The 21,569-nt window shown below is 42.1% G+C and overlaps 1 protein-coding gene across 1 annotated transcript in view; it reads right to left on the bottom strand.

The window, feature by feature from the left end:
* LOC117379835 (FRAS1-related extracellular matrix protein 2-like) overlaps positions 1-21,569 on the bottom strand; it is a 262,201-nt gene that overhangs the window by 202,650 nt on the left and 37,982 nt on the right. Inside the window, exon 3 of the mRNA XM_055226041.1 lies at positions 6,046-6,192. Coding sequence (XP_055082016.1) covers positions 6,046-6,192 — 147 coding nt within the window. The remainder of the gene's footprint in view (positions 1-6,045; positions 6,193-21,569) is intronic.

Genomic DNA, 21,569 nt, shown 5'->3' with positions numbered 1-21,569 from the left:
GATTCTTTAAGCAAGAATGCATGTGATCATATGAGTGCAATGTGTGTCTGATATGGTATTACAATAAAATAAATGCTGAGAGGAACATAAAAAGTAGTTTCATATCCACAGAAACAAGTAACCTTATCGGAACGTTACACAAAAAAATTCTCCAAAAAATCTACCTAAACAGCACACACACACACAAAATACAGTTTATCTCCATTAAAAAGAACATTGCCCATTACTTTGTTGATCCCCGTGCCCCTGCTCATTTTGGGCCGACCCGCACTGTCCTTTTGAAGGGCCGTAAGTGTGGGCCTCTATGCCTGTGACAAAACCTCTTACTGGGGTTGAAGTCTCAGGGGGAGAATGAAAATGAAAAAGAAAAATGTTGCTATCTGCTGTTTGTAATTACTTTACTACAGGAGGCTATAGCGTCAAAGCTAACAGCCATATGTCCTCTACTGGCAGCACTAGGTAAACAAACAGTGGGGGGCATCATCTGAAATGAATAGTTTGTGTTCAGTTTGAAGGTATTGAAATTTTAAGGGCAAAACATTGAACAATACACAGAATGCATGTAGAAAGTCAAGATATCTACATTTTGACAATTTGACAGCAATGAAAAAAAAGATTGAGAATATACACAACATCAGATTTACAGTTAACTTAGGCTGTATATCATGGCTGTATATCATACTCTATCCTCTGAGTAGTGGAGCTTTCAAACCCCCAAATATTTGCAAACTAGCTTATTTTCCATATAATAGGTTGTTTTCACACTACCACTAGTTAGGTCAACATAAAAGGGTGGTCGCACTGAGAGTGATGTCTTTGGGCCAGTGTGAATCCTGCAGTAGCATTTTGGACCAGAGTAAATGGCTGCTCCAAGACCACTTGAAACAGGTGGTCTCTGAGCGGCTCTGAAGCAGGGCGAGTGTGGTGTGAACATGGATGTGTATGTGTGGCACTCTGAATTGAGTTCTACACATCAGTTTGGGATGGCTCTTGTTAAAAGCCATCAGAAGACGCAGAACGTCATGATGATGACATGAATCTAATTAGTCGAAGATATATTGGGTCACAATATTGTCCATTTGATTTACTCTGCTCCAATCCTCACCTCTACCATGCACAAGATACAACTATTGGTCACTATAGAAACATCATTATCAACACTACCTCAATATTACAATGTCATAATGTAAATCTTGCGCTTGTGGGGCCTTGCTAGCAAAAGGTGGTCTGATTTGCACATCCCTATGTGCTTGCCCATTAGTTCTGACCCCTCAGTCTTAATGATATGACATTTGACCTTCTAAGGTTTTTATAGACAGAATAAACATTGTTTGTGTTTATGTTATTTGCATACGTTTTGTAAACACAAGCAGTAAAATAACAGCTTTGACCTTTGCTAGTGAGTTATAGAGGAGAGCACGGGGGGTAAATGTGCTATTCATATTGATATTAAAGAGAGGGTACTATGCAAAATCTTTTCTTTCTTTTTTTTTTGCTATAATGTTCTCTCATCAAAAACATGTTTGAAGAGATTTTAGATGTCATCCATGCATGTTTGAGTATTTGAGCAATCTCTCCCAGGCCCTATTTGAATCCCTCTTACTTTTAGCTGTAAGATACTGTCTAATGCTCCACCCACAAGCCTATTTCAACCATATTCCCACATAATTCTCCATAAATATACAAAAACATGATACAAAACTGTACATACCAACTTCACAGACCTGATGTGATGTGCTGTAGTTTCATTAGCAGGATGCAAGCTGATTGTATTGTGATAGTGCTCTGAAGAGAGAGTGATGCTGAGAACAAAGGTCCTCTGAGTCCTCCAGAGTGCCAAAAACAGAAGTGAAACTTCTGTTTTCTAAAATATGTTTATAGGTTCTCGACAAATATAACATTTTCAAAATAATAAAAGGTAACATGGTGATCTAAATATGTTATGTGTTAGCAGTTAATACACCACAGAAGTAAAATGCCTCATCTTTACAGGTTAAAATTGAGCTGTTCAGAATTCTTTCATGGAATTTGCTGTGTCAGATTGCAATTTTTTTTAGCTGGTTTATGGTTAATATCTTTGCAGTTACTGGGCTTATCTACATGAAACAAAACTTGGCACAAATTTGAATGCCCTCTGAACACACAAAAAAACAAACAAACAGGAAAAACAAAAGGTTACATTATTTCTATACAACAGCTTCAGAAAGTGATGCAATTATTCAACCCCAAAGACATGACTGTTGTCAGTTAAATGGACTTTAAAGGAACTGTATGTAAGATTTTGATTTCAAATTTCATAAATATGACCTGTGTTTCCAGATATGAGCTAGACATGTTCAAATGAAATATAGCTTTTACTGGTAAGAATTATAATGCTGATTTACTCTTAAATCAGCATTATAAAAACAAAAAAAACAAACAAAAAAACATTGGATATGATATGATAAAAAACACTGGATATCATATGATATAATCATGGTATAAGTTGGTGTTTTGGTTCTCAAGATGACTTTCCAATCAGAAAGCAGAATGAGCCTCACACGAGTCTCTTATTTGGGTTGCCAGTTCCAATGCTGAAATCCTGTTGGTTTAAACCTACAAAGCCTCTCTCTGATCTTGATCATCACTACCTAAACCCCAGCACCTGCAGGGCAACGACAAAAGCTTGTATGCATCCTCGATCTGCAGGTTAAGGCAACCCTGACTCTGTTGTGATTGTGGTAGCTTTTTAAAACAGTAAGAGTGCAGGCTATATACAGTTCCTTTATCTGTCAGATTGCATAATTGTTGACCTGGTTTATGGTTAATGTCTCTGTAATTAGGTTACTATTCAACTCTCAAAACATGATTGTTGTAGAGTTATTTAAAGTATCGAAAATCTGATACCAAAACTAGTATCAAAACTAGAAACTCATTTGAGCAGGTATCTATAATAAAAAAGTCACATTTATAGAACAGAAATTAACCCTTTCTGAAGAGCTTTAGAATGATCTTGAGCTGTATCAGAACAGGTATAAGACCACATAGACTAGTATACACATCATGGACCACTATGGAACCTACCTAGACAACTGAGGGATTACACAAATATAAGACCACATGATAATACAAAAGAAGGTACGATTATTTAATGTTGAAAATCATATTCTATTGTGTAAATAAAGAGTGTGTTTTGTCAGCATTATAGTATCTGAATTGGTATCGAGATCATCAATTGGTATCAAAATCAAGTTTGAACTTTTAACATTGTTCCAACACAAGTCTTTATAATTAGGTTTTTCTTTCACAGTGGCCTCAGAAATTGGTGTAATTCTTATATTCAATTCAATTCAACTCTTATAACATGATAGTTGTCAGTTCAACAGACTTTAAGCCATAAGATAAAATATCTGAGTTAGCCTATCTAACGTCTCAATTGAGAGCCTGTATTTAAATCAAGCAGAAAAGGGCCTGGGTCTCCCAGAGGAGCAGCTCTCCTACGCAGGAAAACTTTACTTAATTATAAAGGCATTTGGTGGTTTACAACAGGTTTAATCATGTGGGATGAAGAAGAACTGTGTAAAAATAGTCTCAGGTACAGACAGTGTAGAGAGTTCAAAGTACTAGTGACTAATACCTCAAGTATACTGAAACCTGGGAAGAGATGTCACAACACAGTAAACGGCACAGCAAATGATAGACACCGAGAGGGACCATGAAACTTCCTGCTATGAGGCACAATGTCAAACCAATATTCCACCTTGTATGTCAGTGAGTTGAATGTCTAAATCTGTACTGCATTTTGGACGCAGAAGCCTATCCCATTTAAAGGCCATTATGCTACTTTTCTGCTTCTCTCTATGGAGATATTATTGCATTATCTGGATGATACCCAGCATGATATTAGACTTGTCTATCTCTATAAATCTCCATGGAAACGAGCAGGTGCTGGAACCTCAGAAGAAAAGTTACATAGTGCAGCTTTACTAAATATAATATAATATCACATTAATAGAATGACTTTTGATACGTGATGTAACTAATAGATTTACATCAGAATCAGAATCAGAATCAGAAGACTTTTATTGCCATAGTTTGTGAACACAGTTCACAAACTAGGAACTTGATTCGGTGAAAAAGTGCAACATAAACACACTGAATAAATACAAATACAAATAAGGGCATGCACAAAGTTAAAAAGATATGCTTAAAAAAAAAAAATCAAATGAAATACTTAAAGGGAGAAAATATGTACAACAGCAGCATCAGAACAACAGTGCAAAGTGGCTTATTAAAGTGACCGATGTTATTAAGTGTCCAGTTTAGTGCAGATATTATTAAGTGTTCATGAGACAAACAGCAGAGGGGAAGAAACTGTTCTTATGGCGAGAGGTTCTGGTCCCAATGGACCGTAGCCTCCTGCCAGAGGGAAGTGGCTCAAATAGTCCATGTCCAGGGTGAGAAGTGTCAGCTGCTATACGGCCTGCTCGCCCCCGAATCCTGGAGACGTACAGGTCCTGTATAGATGGAAGGCTGCAGCCAATCACCTTCTCAGCAGAGCGCACAATGCGCTGCAGTCTCTGCCTGTCCCTGGCAGTGGCCCCAGCGAACCACACAGTGATGGAGGAGGTGAGGATGGACTCAATGATGGAAGTGTAAAACTGCACCATCATCTGGACTGGCAGCTTGAGTTTCCTCAGCTGCCGCAGGTGGAACATCCTCTGTTGGGCTTTCTTGATGAGGGAGCCGATGGTCGGCTCCCACTTGAGATCCTGGGTGATGCAGGTGCCCAGGAAGCGGAAAGAGTCCACAGTGGTGATGGGAGAGAGCGTCAGGGTGAGGGGAGGCAGGGGGGCTGTGACTTTCCTGAAGTCCACAATCATCTCCACTGTCTTCTGGGCGTTGAGCTCCAGGTTGTTGCTGCTGCACCAGGACACCAGCCGGTCCACCTCCCTCCTGTAGGCAGACTCATCGCTGTCCAAGATGAGTCCGATGAGGGTGGTGTCATCCGCAAACTTAACCAGTTTGACGAAGTCATGGCTGGAGGTGCAGCAGTTGGTGTACAGGGAGAAGAGCGGGGGAGAAAGTACACAGCCCTGTGGAGATCCTGTGCTGATAGTCCGAGTGTCCGAGACATTCTTCCCCAGCCGCACGCGCTGTCTCCTGTCTGTCTGGAAGTCAGTGATCCACCTGCAGGTGGAGTCAAGCACGTTGAGCTGAGCGAGCTTGTCCTGGAGCAGAGCAGGGAGGATGGTGTTGAATGCAGAGCTGAAGTCCACAAACAGGATCCTGGCGTAGGTTCCCGGGGAGTCCAGATGCTGGAGGATGAAGTGAAGGGCCAGGTTAATGGCGTTGTCCACAGACCGATTGGCTCTGTAGGCAAACTACAGAGGGTCCAGGAGGGGGGAGGTGAGGGACTTGAGGTGGTGTAGGACCAGGCGCTCAAATGACTTCATGACTACAGACGTCAGCGCCACAGGTCTGTAGTCATTAAGTCCAGTGATCCTGGGCTTCTTGGGGACGGGGACAATGGTGGACAGCTTGAAGCAGGCTGGGACATGACATGACTCCAGGGAGGTGTTAAAAATGTCCGTGAAGACGGGAGCCAGTTCCTCAGCACAGTGTCTAAGGGTGGAAGGAGAGACACCGTCTGGGCCCGCTGCCTTACGGGGATTCTGCTTCCTGAAAAGCTTAGTCACGTCCTGCTCCACAACTGTGAGGGCAGTGGGGGCAGTTAAAGTTAAGTTATAGTTTATTGACCCCTTGTGAGGGTTCAATAAAGTATGCATTTGACCCATCTGCCAACCAGTGCCACGGGACGACCTGTCAGGAGCAGTGATCCATTTCCAGCTAGTCTTGGTCAGGACTACCTTATATGTATATATTTGACCTATGGCGCATTTTTGAGTTGACAGGGGAAACTGCCGTGCCTGGAGGAAACCCACCCAAATGCATGGAAAAACATGCAAACTCTGCACAGAAACCCTGAACCTTCTTGCTGTGAAGTGTGAATACTGGCCATTCAGCCACTGTGCAAACATTGCAATTCAAAGATGTCTGACTTACTGACAAAGGAAGTCTCCCCAAGATAGCCTCTGCGTTTGAGCACAACCTCCAGGAACTTGGCCTCCTCCTGCACCACGTACTGAGGCTGCTCCAGAGAGACCCAGGCCCAGTGTAGCCGGAAGTGGTGGTGCTTCACACGGTTTCCCCCTGCAATATGAACACAGAGTTTGCAGTTAGAGCGGTTTACTGAATGAGAAACGTTGGTGAGACAGACATTGGCAATGAGATGAAGGGAAAGAACGATAGCTCTGTAAATTTTCATAGATGATGACTAATACACAAGAACTGCACCAATCAAGTCTAAACCTGAAATAAATAAGACTAAACCAGGTCTAACCCAGACCAGGACTAAACCAGTTCTGACCCAGGTCTTAACTAGATGACAGGCCTAAGCCAGGAATAAACTAGGTTGCAGGTCAAACCCAGGACTATACTAGGTAAACCAGGTCTAACCAAGGGCTTAACTAGATCTAAACCAGGCCTAACCCAGAATTCAGAAAAGTCTTAAGTCTGTTTTAGACCCAGGTCTAAAACAAGAAAGGTGGGTAAAGTGTCTTTCCCAAGGACACAACAGTATGCAATTGGCTCTTCCAACCTGGTCACCTCTGATAAACAAAGCAGACAGTTAACCACCTCACAACACCGAGATTAAACCAGGTCTAAACCAAGACTAAACCAGCTGTAAACCAGGTGTAAACCAGGACTAAACCAGAACTAACCCGGACTAATCCAGGACTAAACCAGGACTAAACCAGGAATAAGGAAAGGCTAATCCAAGTAGAACAAAGAACTAAACAAGTAACAGAGTGCTAAACCAGCTTGATCAGTGCATAAACCAAACACCAATACAATTGAATATATTATTAGGAACACATGCAATTACTTCGCACATTACAGACTGGGTTTCCAGTGCATAGTTTTCAGTCTAACTGGTTCCTGTTTAATTAAGATAAAGGTGCTTTGTAAGCTGCTTTTAGAGTAGTACAAATGTTAGCAAATTGCTGAAAGTGTAGCTGTTTTTGAACACTATGGCGAGTACTTACATCAATCAATCAATCAATCAATCAATCAACCATCAAACATCTTCAATTCAATGTATTTTTGCAAAGCCCAAAATCACAGCAGCAGGTAGCTCTTAGGGCTTAACAGGATCATTGATTTAACCAACAAAAAGCTAAAAAATCCAACAGTGTAACTGAAATCAGTCAATGACAGACAGATTAACCAACATTCACAGAAAACAAGCAAATGGAAAACTGTCCCAGAACATCCATGTTCTTCTCCTTCTGCAGGAAAAACAAGAGAAACCTCACTGGGAATAAGAGAAATCTTGAGGACAACCACAGTGAAGGAGAGCTCCACTCCCATGGACGAGCAGGCTCAATCACTCTATGATACTGTATATTAAACAATGTATAATAATAGTATTTCTTACCAATGCTGAAGTGATTATGTATGTGTAAGCAATGGGTGTCTTGCCCATGCCTTGAACACAGCCAAATGTGGTCACTGGTTTTTCAGCAAAAGTCCAAACCCTATGACCACAGTCAAGTTTGACAATGAAATAACACTTCCAAAATCTATTACTGGATGCCATAGGTTTAAAATCTATAAATCCTGGAGTAGTTTGGATTAGCTCTCATCAATCCTTGCTATCATATTCTTTTGTCATCTTTTCAAGGGTCATCTGAAAAGAGTAATTTGCCTATAGTTCTTCATGACTTGTTAATCTGGTCTGAGCTTGTTTAATCCTGTGGCACTGGGAGAGGCCCTTCTGTAACTCAGTTCAAAGAGGACAGAGGAGCAATGATTCCATACCTGCACCTTCACTGCAGTGAACAGGGCTTGGAACAGTGCTGGAGTGAACAATGGATAATTTGATTTACATGAGAACTTAATTAAATAAACTTCACAATTGATTTTTTTTTTTTTTTTTGTATTTCATATTTCCATTTTATATAGATTGATAATTAATTATATATTTATAACATTTTACAATACATTTACTTCTCATAACATGAAAAACTTGACTTTTTTTTTTTTTTACATATAGTATTATTTTTCTTGGGATTTGACAGTATATGTCTGGGAGAGCGTCACATGTACATCTGTCCCACAGACCCTCCACTCAGTCCGCTTCCTCTGTCTGTGACACATTGACCACAGTAACACATATGGTGTGAGGGCGCATACATTTACTGACTGACAGGATTAGGGAAGACACACATGGCTTAGTTTCAATTATATTATTATTATTATTATTAGTTAAAACTAGCCTGGCAAACCAACTGTATGCTGTATCAAATTGGTCTAATTATTCTAAGTTCTTCTAAGGCTGTAACAATATGCATGTGACAGTGTTTTAATGTATGCCTTTATTTTATTTTTTTTGACTGAGCAAAGATTTTCCTATGTAAGTTTTAATAGTGTGGCTGTTTTTTGTAAACTAGGTGAATGAAAGCAGCTTTGTGTTGCGTGTGCTGCATCTAGCGGCCACTGCAATTTCAACTACTATGTGACATCACACAGGACTGCCCTGTCTAAAGCCAGGTGTTTCTTATTACAAATGCCTGATGTTTGTAAACAGATACTTGAAGTGTGGATATCTGTTACACCAATCACACTGCTCCTTATACCTTCACACCCCACCCTTCCTTCCCCTCTCTTCTTTAGTCCTCCAGGTACTATCCAAGTTTAGCAGCTCCATTTGCTACGTGGTTGTGGGTAAACTTAGGTGTTTAATCCCAATTTATTTTAGTATATTCAATACAATTATAACTGTCTGCTTCTGCATTAAATGTTTGTCTAAACATTTCTTTAAAGGTGCACTGTGAAATGTTTCTGGATGTTTTGCGATGATTGAATGGGCTTCCACTTTGTCCCAGCTCAGGTCACTTCAGGTCGACTTGTTTTTGTTGAGTTACTTTCACTTCGCCTTGACTTAGTCCACTATAATTCAACTCCATTTAACACAGAAAATATTCCTCAAACTTTATGTGCATAAAACTGACTCAAAAATGTATCACAACTAGAAAATAAAACAGGTGGTGGTTATTTAGGTAGATTTATGTAAGTTCAAGGACACGCAGGCGGATTTATTTTCCCATGGTTAAGACTTCTCCATCTTAGGTCAGTCAATGTGCACATGGGCAGAAAAATCAACTAAGCTCTATTAGACAATGTATATAAAAGTTCTTTAAAGACTTCATGTGGCCATACCGGCTGTAACCATACTGGCTTGTCACAGCCTAATCATGTCAGATCAGCAGGGCTGGGCCTGTTAGTACTTGGATGAGAGACAGCTGGGAATGCCAGGTACCACAGTGGAGCACCAGTGTTGTTGACTTACTGTCCAAGGCAAGCCACCACCCACATTATCTAGAATGAATGTGATGTGTGCATGACAGTTGGTGGTGGCTGGAGGGACCAATGGTGCAGATTGGTAGTGTCACTTCTGTCAGTCTGCCCCAGGGCAGCTGTGACTACAGTAATAGTTTACCATTGGTGAGTGTGGAGTCAATGAATAATGCACTGTGAAGCACGTTGAGTTTCTTGAAAGGTGGTATATTAATACAAGGCATTGGTATTATTAGGCCCGAGCCTGATTTACATCAGAATCAGAATCAGAATCAGAATCACTTTTATTGATCCCCGAAGGGAAATTCTCTTAGTTAACCGATGCCACAACCACAGGATAGAATTAAGAATAAAAATAACAAAATAAATAAATAGATCATCTCACAAAAATCACACACTATTTACATCTATGTACAAAATGGAATATTGGAATATTGAAGTGTTTGGTTACAGAACGGAGTTTAACAGTTTGATGGCGACAGGCAGGAAAGATTTCCTGTGTCTCTCAGTGGAGCAGTGTGGCAGTAACAGTCTGTGGCTGAACGAGCTCTTCAGATTGGCCAACACCTCGTGGAGGGGGTGGAGGGGAGAGTCCAGAATAGTCCTGACTTTGGTCAACATCCTCCTGTCCGACACAACAGTCAGAGAGTCCAGCTCCTCCCCCACAACATGACCAGCCTTCCTGATGATCTTATTGAGTCTATTTGTGTCCCTCACGCGCAGACTGCTGCCCCAGCAGACCACAGCGTACATGATGGCACTGGCCACCATAGACTCATAGAACATCCTGAGCATCGTCCTGCAGATGTCAAAGGACCTCAGCCTCCTCAGGAAATAGAGGCGGCTCTGGCCCTTCTTATAGACTGCGTCCACGTTTCTGCTCCAGTCCAGTTTATTGTCCAAGTACACTCCCAAGTACTTGTACTCCTCCACCACGTCCACACTGACCCCATGGATGGAGATGGGAGTCACAGCCGCTTTGGTCCTCCTCAGGTCCACCACCAGTTCTTTTGTCTTGGTCACGTTGAGTTGAAGGTGGTTCTTCTCACTCCACGTGACAAAGTTGTCCACAACAGTCCTATACTCCCTCTCGTCACCACCGCTGATGCATCCCACCACTGCAGAGTCATCAGAAAACTTCTGAAGGTGGCAAGTCTCACTGCAGTAGCTGAAGTCCGTGGTGTAGAGAGTGAAGAGGAAGGGAGAGAGGACTGTCCCTTGTGGAGCCCCGGTGTTGCTGACCACTCTGTCTGACACACAGCCCTGTAAGCGTACATACTGTGGTCTTCCAGTGAGATAGTCCACATGGCCACGCCTCAAAAAAGTCAATGGGACATGATAAAAAAAAAAAAAAAGTTTGTCATAATCCAATGAAATCTGGTACAGTCATTCTTAACCCTAAGCAAAAAATTCTATGCCTATCTCCTACGCCATTTTGAATCAAAATATGCAGATGGCCAAAATCTAGACCTTGTACTTTAGCGAACTTGTCCTAGGGTTTTTATCCAACAGACTCCAAACTGAGGCAGCAACATTAGGACATATCTGGGATCAAAGAGACCAATTGTTAAAAAAGTTTATCCAATCTAAATTGACCACAGACAGATTAATCTATACAACAATGAGAAATAGGGTAATAGTAGAAATGAGAAGGGCAAAAGCAAAATTTTTTATTGCAATTATGGAAAACGCTAATGGTAATGGAACACTAATCTGGCAGAATATTAATAAACTTCTAGTGAAGCAGAAAGGGAAAAATTGTGATTTAGAACTAAAGATCAGGGGTGAGCTTGTTAAAGATCCTGCTCTATTAGCAGAAGAGCTTAACTCTTTCTTTATACGGTCTGTGGAAGAAGTAGCAGCATGTTTTTCTACACCTGATTTATTATGTGTCTCTACAACAAACCAAGAAATATTTCAATTAAAGCAAATATCAGAGACTGAAGTTATAAATATTATTAGTGCTATGAAAAACTCCAAAGCCAAGGATCACCTGGGTTTTGATGCTGGATTCTTGAAATCACACAAAATGGCTCTAGCAAGTCCAATCGCACATCTAATTAATTTATCTGTGAAACATTCCATTGTACCACAGACCTGGAAGATGGCTATTGTAACACCGATTTTTAAAGCTGGTGATAAAAATAATATAAATAACTATAGGCCAATCAGTATATTGCCAGTGTTTTCCAAAGTACTTGAAAAATGGGTTGCAAAGCAGTTAATTGAACATCTCAACAGTGGCTCAACTCCTTTGCATCCCATGCAATTCGGCTTTCGTCAACATCATTCTACTGAGTCTGCAATAACGTTTCAAGAAAAAGTCAAAAGTAAATTGGATAAAAATAATTACGTAGGAGCAGTATTTTTAGACCTGAGAAAAGCATTTGATGTTGTGAATCATACTGTACTTCTGTCAAAGTTGTACTATTTTAATTTTTCTGACTCTGCCATAAAATGGATGGCTTCATACTTGTCTAATAGGAAACAGTGTACTGTGGTCAATGGAGTGAAATCGTCTTTTGTAGACTGTCCACTAGGGGTCCCCCAGGGATCGATTCTGGGGCCCATTTTATTTTCTCTTTTCATTAATGATTTGCCAGATGTTTGTGAGGATGTGGACATACAGTTATATGCTGATGATGCAGTGATCTATACAAGTGCAAAATCGCCAGAAGAAGCAGCTCAAACTCTCTCATCAGCACTAAGACATATTCAGAGTTGGCTTACCAGATCCTGCCTTCTCCTAAATACGCAGAAAACAGTCTGCATGATCTTTTCCAAAAAAGTTATGAACATCAGTCGTTCTAATGTTTATTTTGGAGATCATGAACTTAAACTAGTAACAGAATTTAAATATCTGGGTGTGCTGTTGGATTCCACACTGTCCTTTAAAAAACATGTTAAAATGATATCTCAAAGACTTAATTTTAACATCTCTAATTTTAATCAAATAAGAAGAGCTCTGACTGATGAAGCTGCTATGAAATTTCTGCACTGTATGATCTTTTCCCATGTAAGCTATTGCATAACAAGCTGGTCTCTTACAGGTGTGACAATCCTAAAACCAATAGAAGCTTTATATAAAAAAGCTTTGAAAATTCTAGACAAAAAACCTTTCACCTACCATCATTGTAATATCCTTTCAAAGTATAACTTGTTGAACTTTGAAAACTTTATTAAATTTAAAAATGCCTGTCTAATATACAAGTGCTTACATGGGCTGGCACCACCGCCTCTAAAAGAACACATTAAATACAAAACTGCATCACGAACAACCAGAACCACAAGCAGGGGTGACTGTGAGGTTCCTGTGAGAAGAACTACTTTTGGTCAAAAGGTTCTGTCATTTAAAGGTTGTGTACAGTGGAACAGTCTTCCCATTTTTGTAAGGGAGGCACCCACTTTTACTACATTTAAAAGGTATTTAAAGGAGTGGCTTAGATCAACACAAACATGTGAACACAATTCATAGTTACTCAGTTTTAGCTTTACATAAAATACTCGACTTATAGGACTTGTACAATACACCTTGCACTTTAGGTTATGTGCAATACACTTTGCACTTTAGAACTTGTGCAATACACTTAGCACTTTAGAACTTGTGCAGTACACTTAGCACTTTAGAACTGGTGCAATACACTTAGCACTTTAGAACTCGTGCAATACACTTAACACTTTAGAACTCGTGCAATACACTTAGCACTTTAGAACTGGTGCAATACACTTAGCACTTTAGAACTGGTGCAATACACTTAGCACTTTAGAACTCGTGCAATAAACACAGCACTTTAGGACTTGTGCAATACACACAGCACTTTAGGACTTGTGCAATACACACAGCACTTTAAAAGTTGTAGTAACCCTCCTGAGTTTATGTTTTTGACTTGGCTTCTGTCCTTTTTCTGTATTTGACTGTATTTTGTGTATGTTGTATTTTATGTTAAATGTGACCATCAACCTGTCCAGGGACAACAGATGGAAACTAGCCTGTGTCTAAAAGCTGGCATATTTACATATGTATCTTATGTTCATTAATATGCACTGTCCCTGAGTCTCAGAGCGTGATCATGACGAGCTTTTAACGAAGCAGTCATTTTGAAACTAAAAAAAATCCTTGAAACTTGAAAGAAACATTTCCACATTCAAACTACCCAATGTGGTGTTTGTTTAATTTAATGACGTGGAGATAATGATATGCTACTTAAACTTCTATCTTTAAAAATAGCTCTCCAGCGCCCCCTGCACAGTTGTAATAGGGCAGAAAATCTTTGTTTATCATTGACTAATCAAATTTGCTGAGCACACCCTTCATGTGAGTAAAAAAGTCTAAATAGTCATACTTCTATTTACAATCGTGTTGCCATGGCAACATCCAACATTTGTCATAGAAATACATGAGTTTTGGTTAACTGGGATAAAAAAAAAAAGTAGTTTGTCACAGACCATTAAAATTGAGTACATGTATTCCACACATCATACTGAACAAAAAAGTCAGTGAAGACATACCTCAATTTCCAACCATGCAGGTGTGACAATGTCAGAAATACTCTCATTGGAATGAATGGAGTAGTAACAGAGGCGGTGATTTTGGGTGGAGGAGTGGCGTGTACCCCACGTTCACAAGGGATGGCAAGGGCCTTCATCGCCGCACCCGGCTTTAATTACGACTATAATTGTGATTATGATTATTATTATTACAATTTTTTGCCTGGCAAGTCCAGACTGATCTCTCTCTTTATACAATAGCATGTCAGTCTGCTCGCCACTCCATCGCATTTCAAACCAGAACCAAACATGATCGTCCAATCAGATTTCTTTATTTTTTATTTCTTTATTTTTTTTTTTCTTTATTTATTTGACAGGGACCATGTACAAATTCATTAATCTTACAAGGAAAAGATGATTTGTACCAGATTTAGCTACTGCTACTTTCCATCTGCAGTCCCTGGGCAGGTGAACACACATTAAAAAACACATATCAAATTTCATTTCAGTGATGCATGTGAAATAAGGTCCTCACGGGTCATCTATCATTCACAAACAAATAAAAATTTCTCTGATTAAAAGAGTTTAGTGCTTTGATATTTTTTTGTACAGAAATGTTTCAGTCCTCAATGCTCTTGTCCCCAGTCATATTTTTTCCTATCTCATTCCTTGAAAGTAGCCATATTTCCTTTGATACAGACGGATCATGTATGTCCCTGATTGGTTAATACACTGCCAATCATGCCCATTTGAACTGGGAGATTCACCAGACACTTCATAAGGTACTGAAGACGAACATTCATTATTCAGTAAATAAAACAATTAACAAACCTACAGTTATTGCAGTGGATACTAATATTTTGTCAGAAAAAGTTGCTCCAGATTAGACCATAAAATGTATAATAGAAATGGAATAAGGGAGTGTGACGTCAACCCTTCATTTGGTTGCAACAAAATGAGGCTCAACTCTAGAAAGAGTAGTCAAACTACAAATGTTAAGGTTATCCTTTGTTCTTGCATTTTCTTTGGTTACCCTGTTTCTGTGTAAACTCCGCACACCCGACTGGGCGACAGGTGCGTAGGAGGTGAAGCACTTGTCTAAAAACTAAAGAAAAACTCCCGCACACTGTCTCACTCTTAATGCAATTTTATTCCATACAACGTTTCAGTCGCTCTGACCTTCTTCAGGTATGAGGACAGCCCCTTCCGCTCCCCTTATATAAATCAAGGGACCGCCCCCTATAGTTTAATCAACCAATGGTCGTAAGACACATGTATTCACAATCAGAACCCTGTTGCCTTGGTTTCAGATGATAATCTAAAGCTCTGATGTATGCAATCATTACACATCTTATGGAACAATATATATGTATTTTATTTATGTTCTCATTATATGCTTTTATGTCCTGTCTGCCTCTGAATACCTCATTATTATTAATGTATTATGTGTTATGGAAAAGAACATACAGACCATAAGCATGTCTGTGGAGGCTTTATGATAATACAAGGATTGACAGAGGTTGATATCTGGGAGCGGGAGTGCGGTGCCGATCTGCAGGTCGGAGCCCCCGCTCTGAATAGTGTGGCTCTGGTCTTCCCCCAGACTCTGCGACAGCGTCGCCATGTCTTTTTCCTCCGACGGAAAGAGCGGGGGCTGATAACCAAGGGAGGTTTGGAAAGGGGCATACCCGTAGCCAAACTCACCAAAGAATTGTGCGTAATCGATCCAGGGTAAGAATGTGCTCCAGGCTGAAGGGTTGGAAGATACCACACATTGCAACGCTGTCTCCAAGTCCTGGTTTGCCTGCTTGGTTTATACCATTGGACTGGGGATGGAAACTGGACGTTGAGGCTGACAAATGCGCCACACCTGGAGGTGAGTGCTACGGTCCGAGACAATATCCGAGGGGATACCATGCAGCCAGAACATGTGGTTAGTAATCTGGTCGGCTGTTTCCTTGGTGGAGCTTTGGCAGGGCGATGAAGTGGGCTGCCTTGGAGAAGCGATCGATGATGGTGAGGATGACCGTGTTGCCTTGGGACAGCGGGAGGCCTGTGACGAAGTCCACCGCCACATGGGATCAAGGCCACTTCGGAACCGGAAGCGGATGCAGCAGGCCGGACAGTGGTGAATGGGAGGCCTTACCCCTGGCACACACCTGGCACGTGGAGACAAAAGCCCTGGTGTCCCTGTCGAAGGTAGGTCACCAGAAATGACGTTTCAACAGCAAGAGGGTGCGATTGGCTCCTGGATGACAGGCGAACCGAGAGCTATGGATCCATTCCAGGGAGCCTTGGAGTGGGCAGCATCTGGAACAAAAAGAGTACTAGGTGGGCCATTACCTGGATCAGGGTCATTGCATTGGGCCTCCCGGACCAAGTCTTCGATCTACCAGTGGACGGCTGCAACAACACAGGTAGGTGGGATGATGGGTTCTGGGTCAGTGATGGACTCCCCCCTAAGCAAACTGAAGAGAAAGGGTGTATGGCTTGACATTCCCGGACGGTAGGTGAGAGTAAAATTAAACTGACTGAAAGAATAAGGACCAACGGGCTTGACGGGAATTGAGGCATTTGGCAGATTGAATGTAGGAAAGATTCTTATGGTCAGTCCATACCAAGAATGGTTGCTCCGCCCCTTCCAACCAGTGCCGCTACTCCTCCAACGCGAGCTTGACAGCCAGTCGCTCGCGATCCCCCACATCGTAGTTCCTTTCTGCTGGCGACGAATGACGAGAGAAGAAAGCACAGGGAAACAAACGATTGTGGGGTTCAAACCTCTGGGAGAAGACCGCCCCAACTCCAGCAACCGGATCGGTGCGGAGGTGAAGAGGCCCTTCAATTTGTTGAAGGCGGACTGGGCTTCGGAGTTCCAAGTGAACTGTCTGGAAGGAGAAGTGAGTTTGGTGAGAGGTGAAACCACACAGGTAAAGTGTAGATGAACCGTCTATAAAAGTTGGAAAAACCAATAACACTCTGGAGTTGTTTTCGGTTATTGGGTATCAGCCAGTCAGTCACAGCTTTAATTTTCTCTGGGTCAGCTCTCACCTGTCCACGCCCCACGATGAATCCCTGGAAACTGACCTCATCTGGGTGGAACTCGCACTTTTCGGGGCATTGGTTAGTCCAAAAGGTGTGTCCCAATGGGTTCTTGAAGGCAGTCTTCAACTCGCCCCCCTCCCTTATGCACACCAGGGGGTACGCGTTCCGCAGGTCAAGTTTTGTAAAAATGGTGGCACCGTGGAGTGGTGTAAAGACAGAGTCAATGAGAGGAAGAGGGTATTTATTTTTTACGGTGATGTTGTTAAGGCCCCTGTAGTCAGACGGATAATGCCTGCTGCTAGTGAATCTCGGATGTACTGCTCCATAGCTTCTCGTTCCGGCTTGGAAAGGTTATAAAGGCGGCTGCAAGGCAAGGGAGCACCAGGCAAGAGGTCTATGGCACAATCATAAGGACTGTGGGGAGGAAGCGAGAGCGCCCGTCTTTTGCTAAAAACATCCTTAAGATCGTGGTATTCCTCCGGTATAGGGGAAAGAGCAGTGGGCGTGACAAGAGGAACTCCACCCCAAGACCTTTCCCCGGGCCCAGTCCAAGACGGGATTGTAGCCCAAGACAAGCGGAGAGAAAGGGGTGAAGATGACATGGAAACGTTGGGACTTGTGGTGATTGCCAGACAAAACAAGACTGATAGGTTTGGTGATGTGCGTAATTCTGGCAAAAAAGTCGCCCATTGAGAGCAAGAGCTGTGAGGGGTTGTTCAAGTGGCTCCAGCCTAATTCCTGACTGCTCGGCCACCTGCTGGTCAATAAAATCCTCCTCTGCTCCGGAGTTTATGAGGGTTCGGACTGGTAAGGTAACCGAACGAAGCTAGCAGAGTAGCTTTAAGCTGAAATATATCGTCTCTCTCTGGGATAAGCTGTTTACCCACCAGTTCTCCCAGTGCTACTGGTGGGCACCCCCTTTTGGCAGAACCGGGCGGGAAGAAAGAAAGTGTCCCCGCTTACCACAATACAAGCACTCCCCCGCCTAGTGGCGTCGCAGACATTCCCGGTGGACAAGCGTGCTCGACCCAGTTGCATAGGCTCCTCTGGAGGCGGTGTTGAGGAGCGTATCTCGGTCCGGGCCGGCGAATGCCGTCTCTCTCTCTGGTGCATCTGCAAGTGATTGTCTATTCGATTGGCTAGCAAAGTCAAGGATCTCAGGTCGGGGGGTTCATCGCGAGAAACAAGTTCATCTTGCAATTGATCATTGAGTCCCTTCAAAAGGAAGGCTTTTAATGCACTGTCTGTCCAGTCCACCTCCGCAGCCAGTGTCCAGAACTCAATTCTCTAATCTGCCACAGACTTGGATCCCTGCGCAAAACCTAACAGGCAGGAAGATATGTCAGACTGATAATGCAGGTGATCAAAGACCAGTTTAAACTCGCCTGGCGAAGCGTTTGATCCAGCCCCGAGTCTGCTTGGTCCATGTCGTTCTGTCGTAATGCTAGGCATGAGGGTCAAAAATACAGAACTCAGGGAAGTTTCAACAGTGTTTATTTACAAGGTGAGGGTTGACAAATGACGCTAGATCAGAAGGTGTGTCGGGAACGGGGAGTAGCCGTGGTCCGGGGGAAAATGTGAGGAGCAGAGTCTGAGACGAGGAGTATGGTACCAGTACAGGGAAGCAGAGTTGAAGGCGGGAGTGCTGAGTTGGTCCAAGGAGCGGGATCTGGTGAGGAGCAAAGGTAATCCGGTAAGCACGTAAAAAGCAGAGAAAAAACATGAACAAAGCTGAACAAGGTATATGCACATGAACACGCGGACGCGTATTGGGTCCTGGCTCCTCTTATCCAGGTGCAGCTGATGATGATTGCTTCCAGGTGTGCACGGGAGGAGCCAAGATCTCTGCCCAGCTCCAGACTTATACATGTGAGGGAGGGGGAAAGGACAACAAGCGAGGCAGGACAGACCGGGATCATGACAGCGGTTGAGATTTGGAGACTGGTTAGGCCACTCCAAGACCTTGAAATGCTTCTTACAAAGCCACTCCTTTGTTGCTGTGTTTGGGATCATTGTCATGCTTAAAGACACAGCAACGTTTCATCTTCAATGCTCTTGCTGATGGAAAGAGGTTTTCACTCAAAATCTCATGATACATGGGCCCATTTCTTTCTTTCCTTTACACAGATCAGTCATCCTGGTCCCTTTGAGGAAAAACAGCCCCAAAGCATGATTTTCCCACCCCCATTTTTCACAGTAGGTATGGTGTTATTTGAATGCAACTCAGCCTTCTTTCTCCTCCAAACACGACAAGTTGAGTTCTTACCAAAAAGTTCTATTTTGTTTTCATCTGACCATATGACATTGTTCTCTTTTAAGCAGGGGGATACGTCTGGCACCAGGACTTGAGTCCCTGGCGGTGTAGTGTTGCTGATGGGAGCCTTTGTTACTTTGGTCCCAACTCTCTGCAGGTCATTCACTAGGTCCCCCCGTGTGGTTCTAGAATTTTTGTTCACCATTCTTGTGATCATTTTGGCTCCACAGGGGTGAAATCTTGTGTGGAGCTCCAGATCAAGTGAGATTGTCAGTGGTCTTGTATGTCTTCCATTTTCAAATAATTGCTCCCACAGCTGATTTCTTCACACCAAGCTGCATACCTATTCAGATTAAGTCTTCCCAGCCTGGTGCAGGTCTACAGTTTTGTTTCTGGTGTTCTTTGACACGTCTTTGGTCATTTCCCTAGTGGAGTTTGGAGTCTGACTATTTGAGATTGTGGACAGGTGTCTTTCATGCTGATAACAAGTTCAAACAGGTGCCATTAATACAGATCAGATTTCTCTTGTGCTGTAAACAAACACAAAATCTGATCTAATTATTGGGTTATCTGATTATTCTAGTATAAAAGTCCCCAGAACAGCATGGATTTCTATAGTGCAAATACGAAGTACGGTATATGAAGAAAAATACGATAACTCAAAGCACAGTGCAGGCTTTGAGCACCTGTTTGTACTGTGCTTAGTTCCACATTTCTACTGCTGTATATCTATGTTCATCTCTCTGCCTGAGCACAGACCATGTCTTAAAGTTGTGTCAATCACCGCTCTCCAAATCATCTCAGCTTCTTTTCAGCAAACATCCACATGTCGACACCAGCAAATACTGTGTGACTGGACCACACTGCAATTATGTAAAATTTACTTTTTGAAGCTTGCTACCTTTTTATAACATTGCCCTCACCAAAACCATGCCTGAAGAGGTTTTATTTATGAGGTTTTATTTCTATGCATGTTTGAATAATTTAGCAATCTCTCCCAGGCCCTGTTCAAACCCTCCTAAAGCCATATTCAACGTGTCTAATTACTCCAAATGCCTTGTGATGGATGCTTGAAAATTCCTTGTCATTTGTGCTTCCAGGGCGCCTGATGCTCAAATGACAGCAGACAAATTTGTGAAACATGCTTTGGTCGCAACAGCATTCACACTACTGAAGCTGAATCCATTTTCTTTTTACAGAGCAGAGATGTGTTCCCTTCTACAAATAATAATGAAGCTTATCCTCAAATCAGTAGACCTAAAATAACAATAATTTAGCTCACATTTTAAAAAGTTGTGATATACTATCAAAGAACTATAGACTGTAACTGTGGAAGTAATTTTTCTTTGTTTATAAATCTGATGACTGTGTTTATATTTTAACCGCAGTGTCTTTTTTACAAGAGTGATTTTGTTTGTCGACAAAGTTTAGTTTTTCAAACATTCTGAATTGTTTTGTGTCTTGTGTGAATAGTTTTGAAAAGTGTGCAAAAGATTCATAAGCCAGAGTCATAAAAGATTTCAGAAAATGTGCCAAAGCAATTGAATAAAAATACAACACAAAATGTTGTTATATGTTAGCAAATAATCAGAATCAGAAGACTTTTATTGCCATCATTTGTGAACACAGTTCACAAACAAGGAATTTACTTTGGTGATAAAGTGCAACATAAAACACAGTGAATAAATACAAATGCATGGCATGCACAAAGTTAAAAAAGATATGCTTAAAAAATAAAATAAAATACTTATAGGTAGAAAATATATACAACAGCAGCATCAGAACAACAGTGCAAACATGACTTACTAAAGTGACCGGTATTATAAGGTGTCCAGTTTTGTGAAAATACCATAAAGTGTTCATGAGACAAATGGCAGAGTGGAAGAAACTGTTCTTATGACGAGAGGTTCTGGCTACGGTCCATTGGACCGTAGCCAGAGGGAAGTGGCTCAAATAGTCCAGGGTGAGAAGTGTCAGCTGCTATACGGCCTGCTTGCCCCCGAGTCCTGGAGACGTAAAGGTCCTGTATAGATGGAAGGCTGCAGCCAATCACCTTCTCAGCAGAGCACACAATGCGCTGCAGTCTGTCTGTCCCTGGCAATGGCCACAGTGAACCACACAGTGATGGAGGAGGTGAGGATGGACTCAATGATGGCCGTGTAAAACTGCACCATCATCTGGACCAGCAACTTGCCTTTCCTCAGCTGCCACAGGTAGAATATCCTGTGCTGGGCTTTCTTGATGAGGGAGCTGATGGCCGGCTCCCACTTGAGGTCCTGGGTGATGTAGGTGCCCAGGAAGTGGAAAGTCCACAGTGGTGACGGGAGAGTCCATCAGGGTGAGGGGAGGCAGGGGGGCTGTGACTTTCCTGAAGTCCACGATC

The sequence above is a fragment of the Periophthalmus magnuspinnatus genome, chromosome 13 (genome assembly GCF_009829125.3).
Source record: "Periophthalmus magnuspinnatus isolate fPerMag1 chromosome 13, fPerMag1.2.pri, whole genome shotgun sequence".
In the NCBI taxonomy this organism is placed as follows: Eukaryota; Metazoa; Chordata; class Actinopteri; order Gobiiformes; family Gobiidae; genus Periophthalmus; species Periophthalmus magnuspinnatus.
Note: the sequence above shows the minus strand (reverse complement) of the source record. Positions and strands in the feature narration are given on the sequence as shown.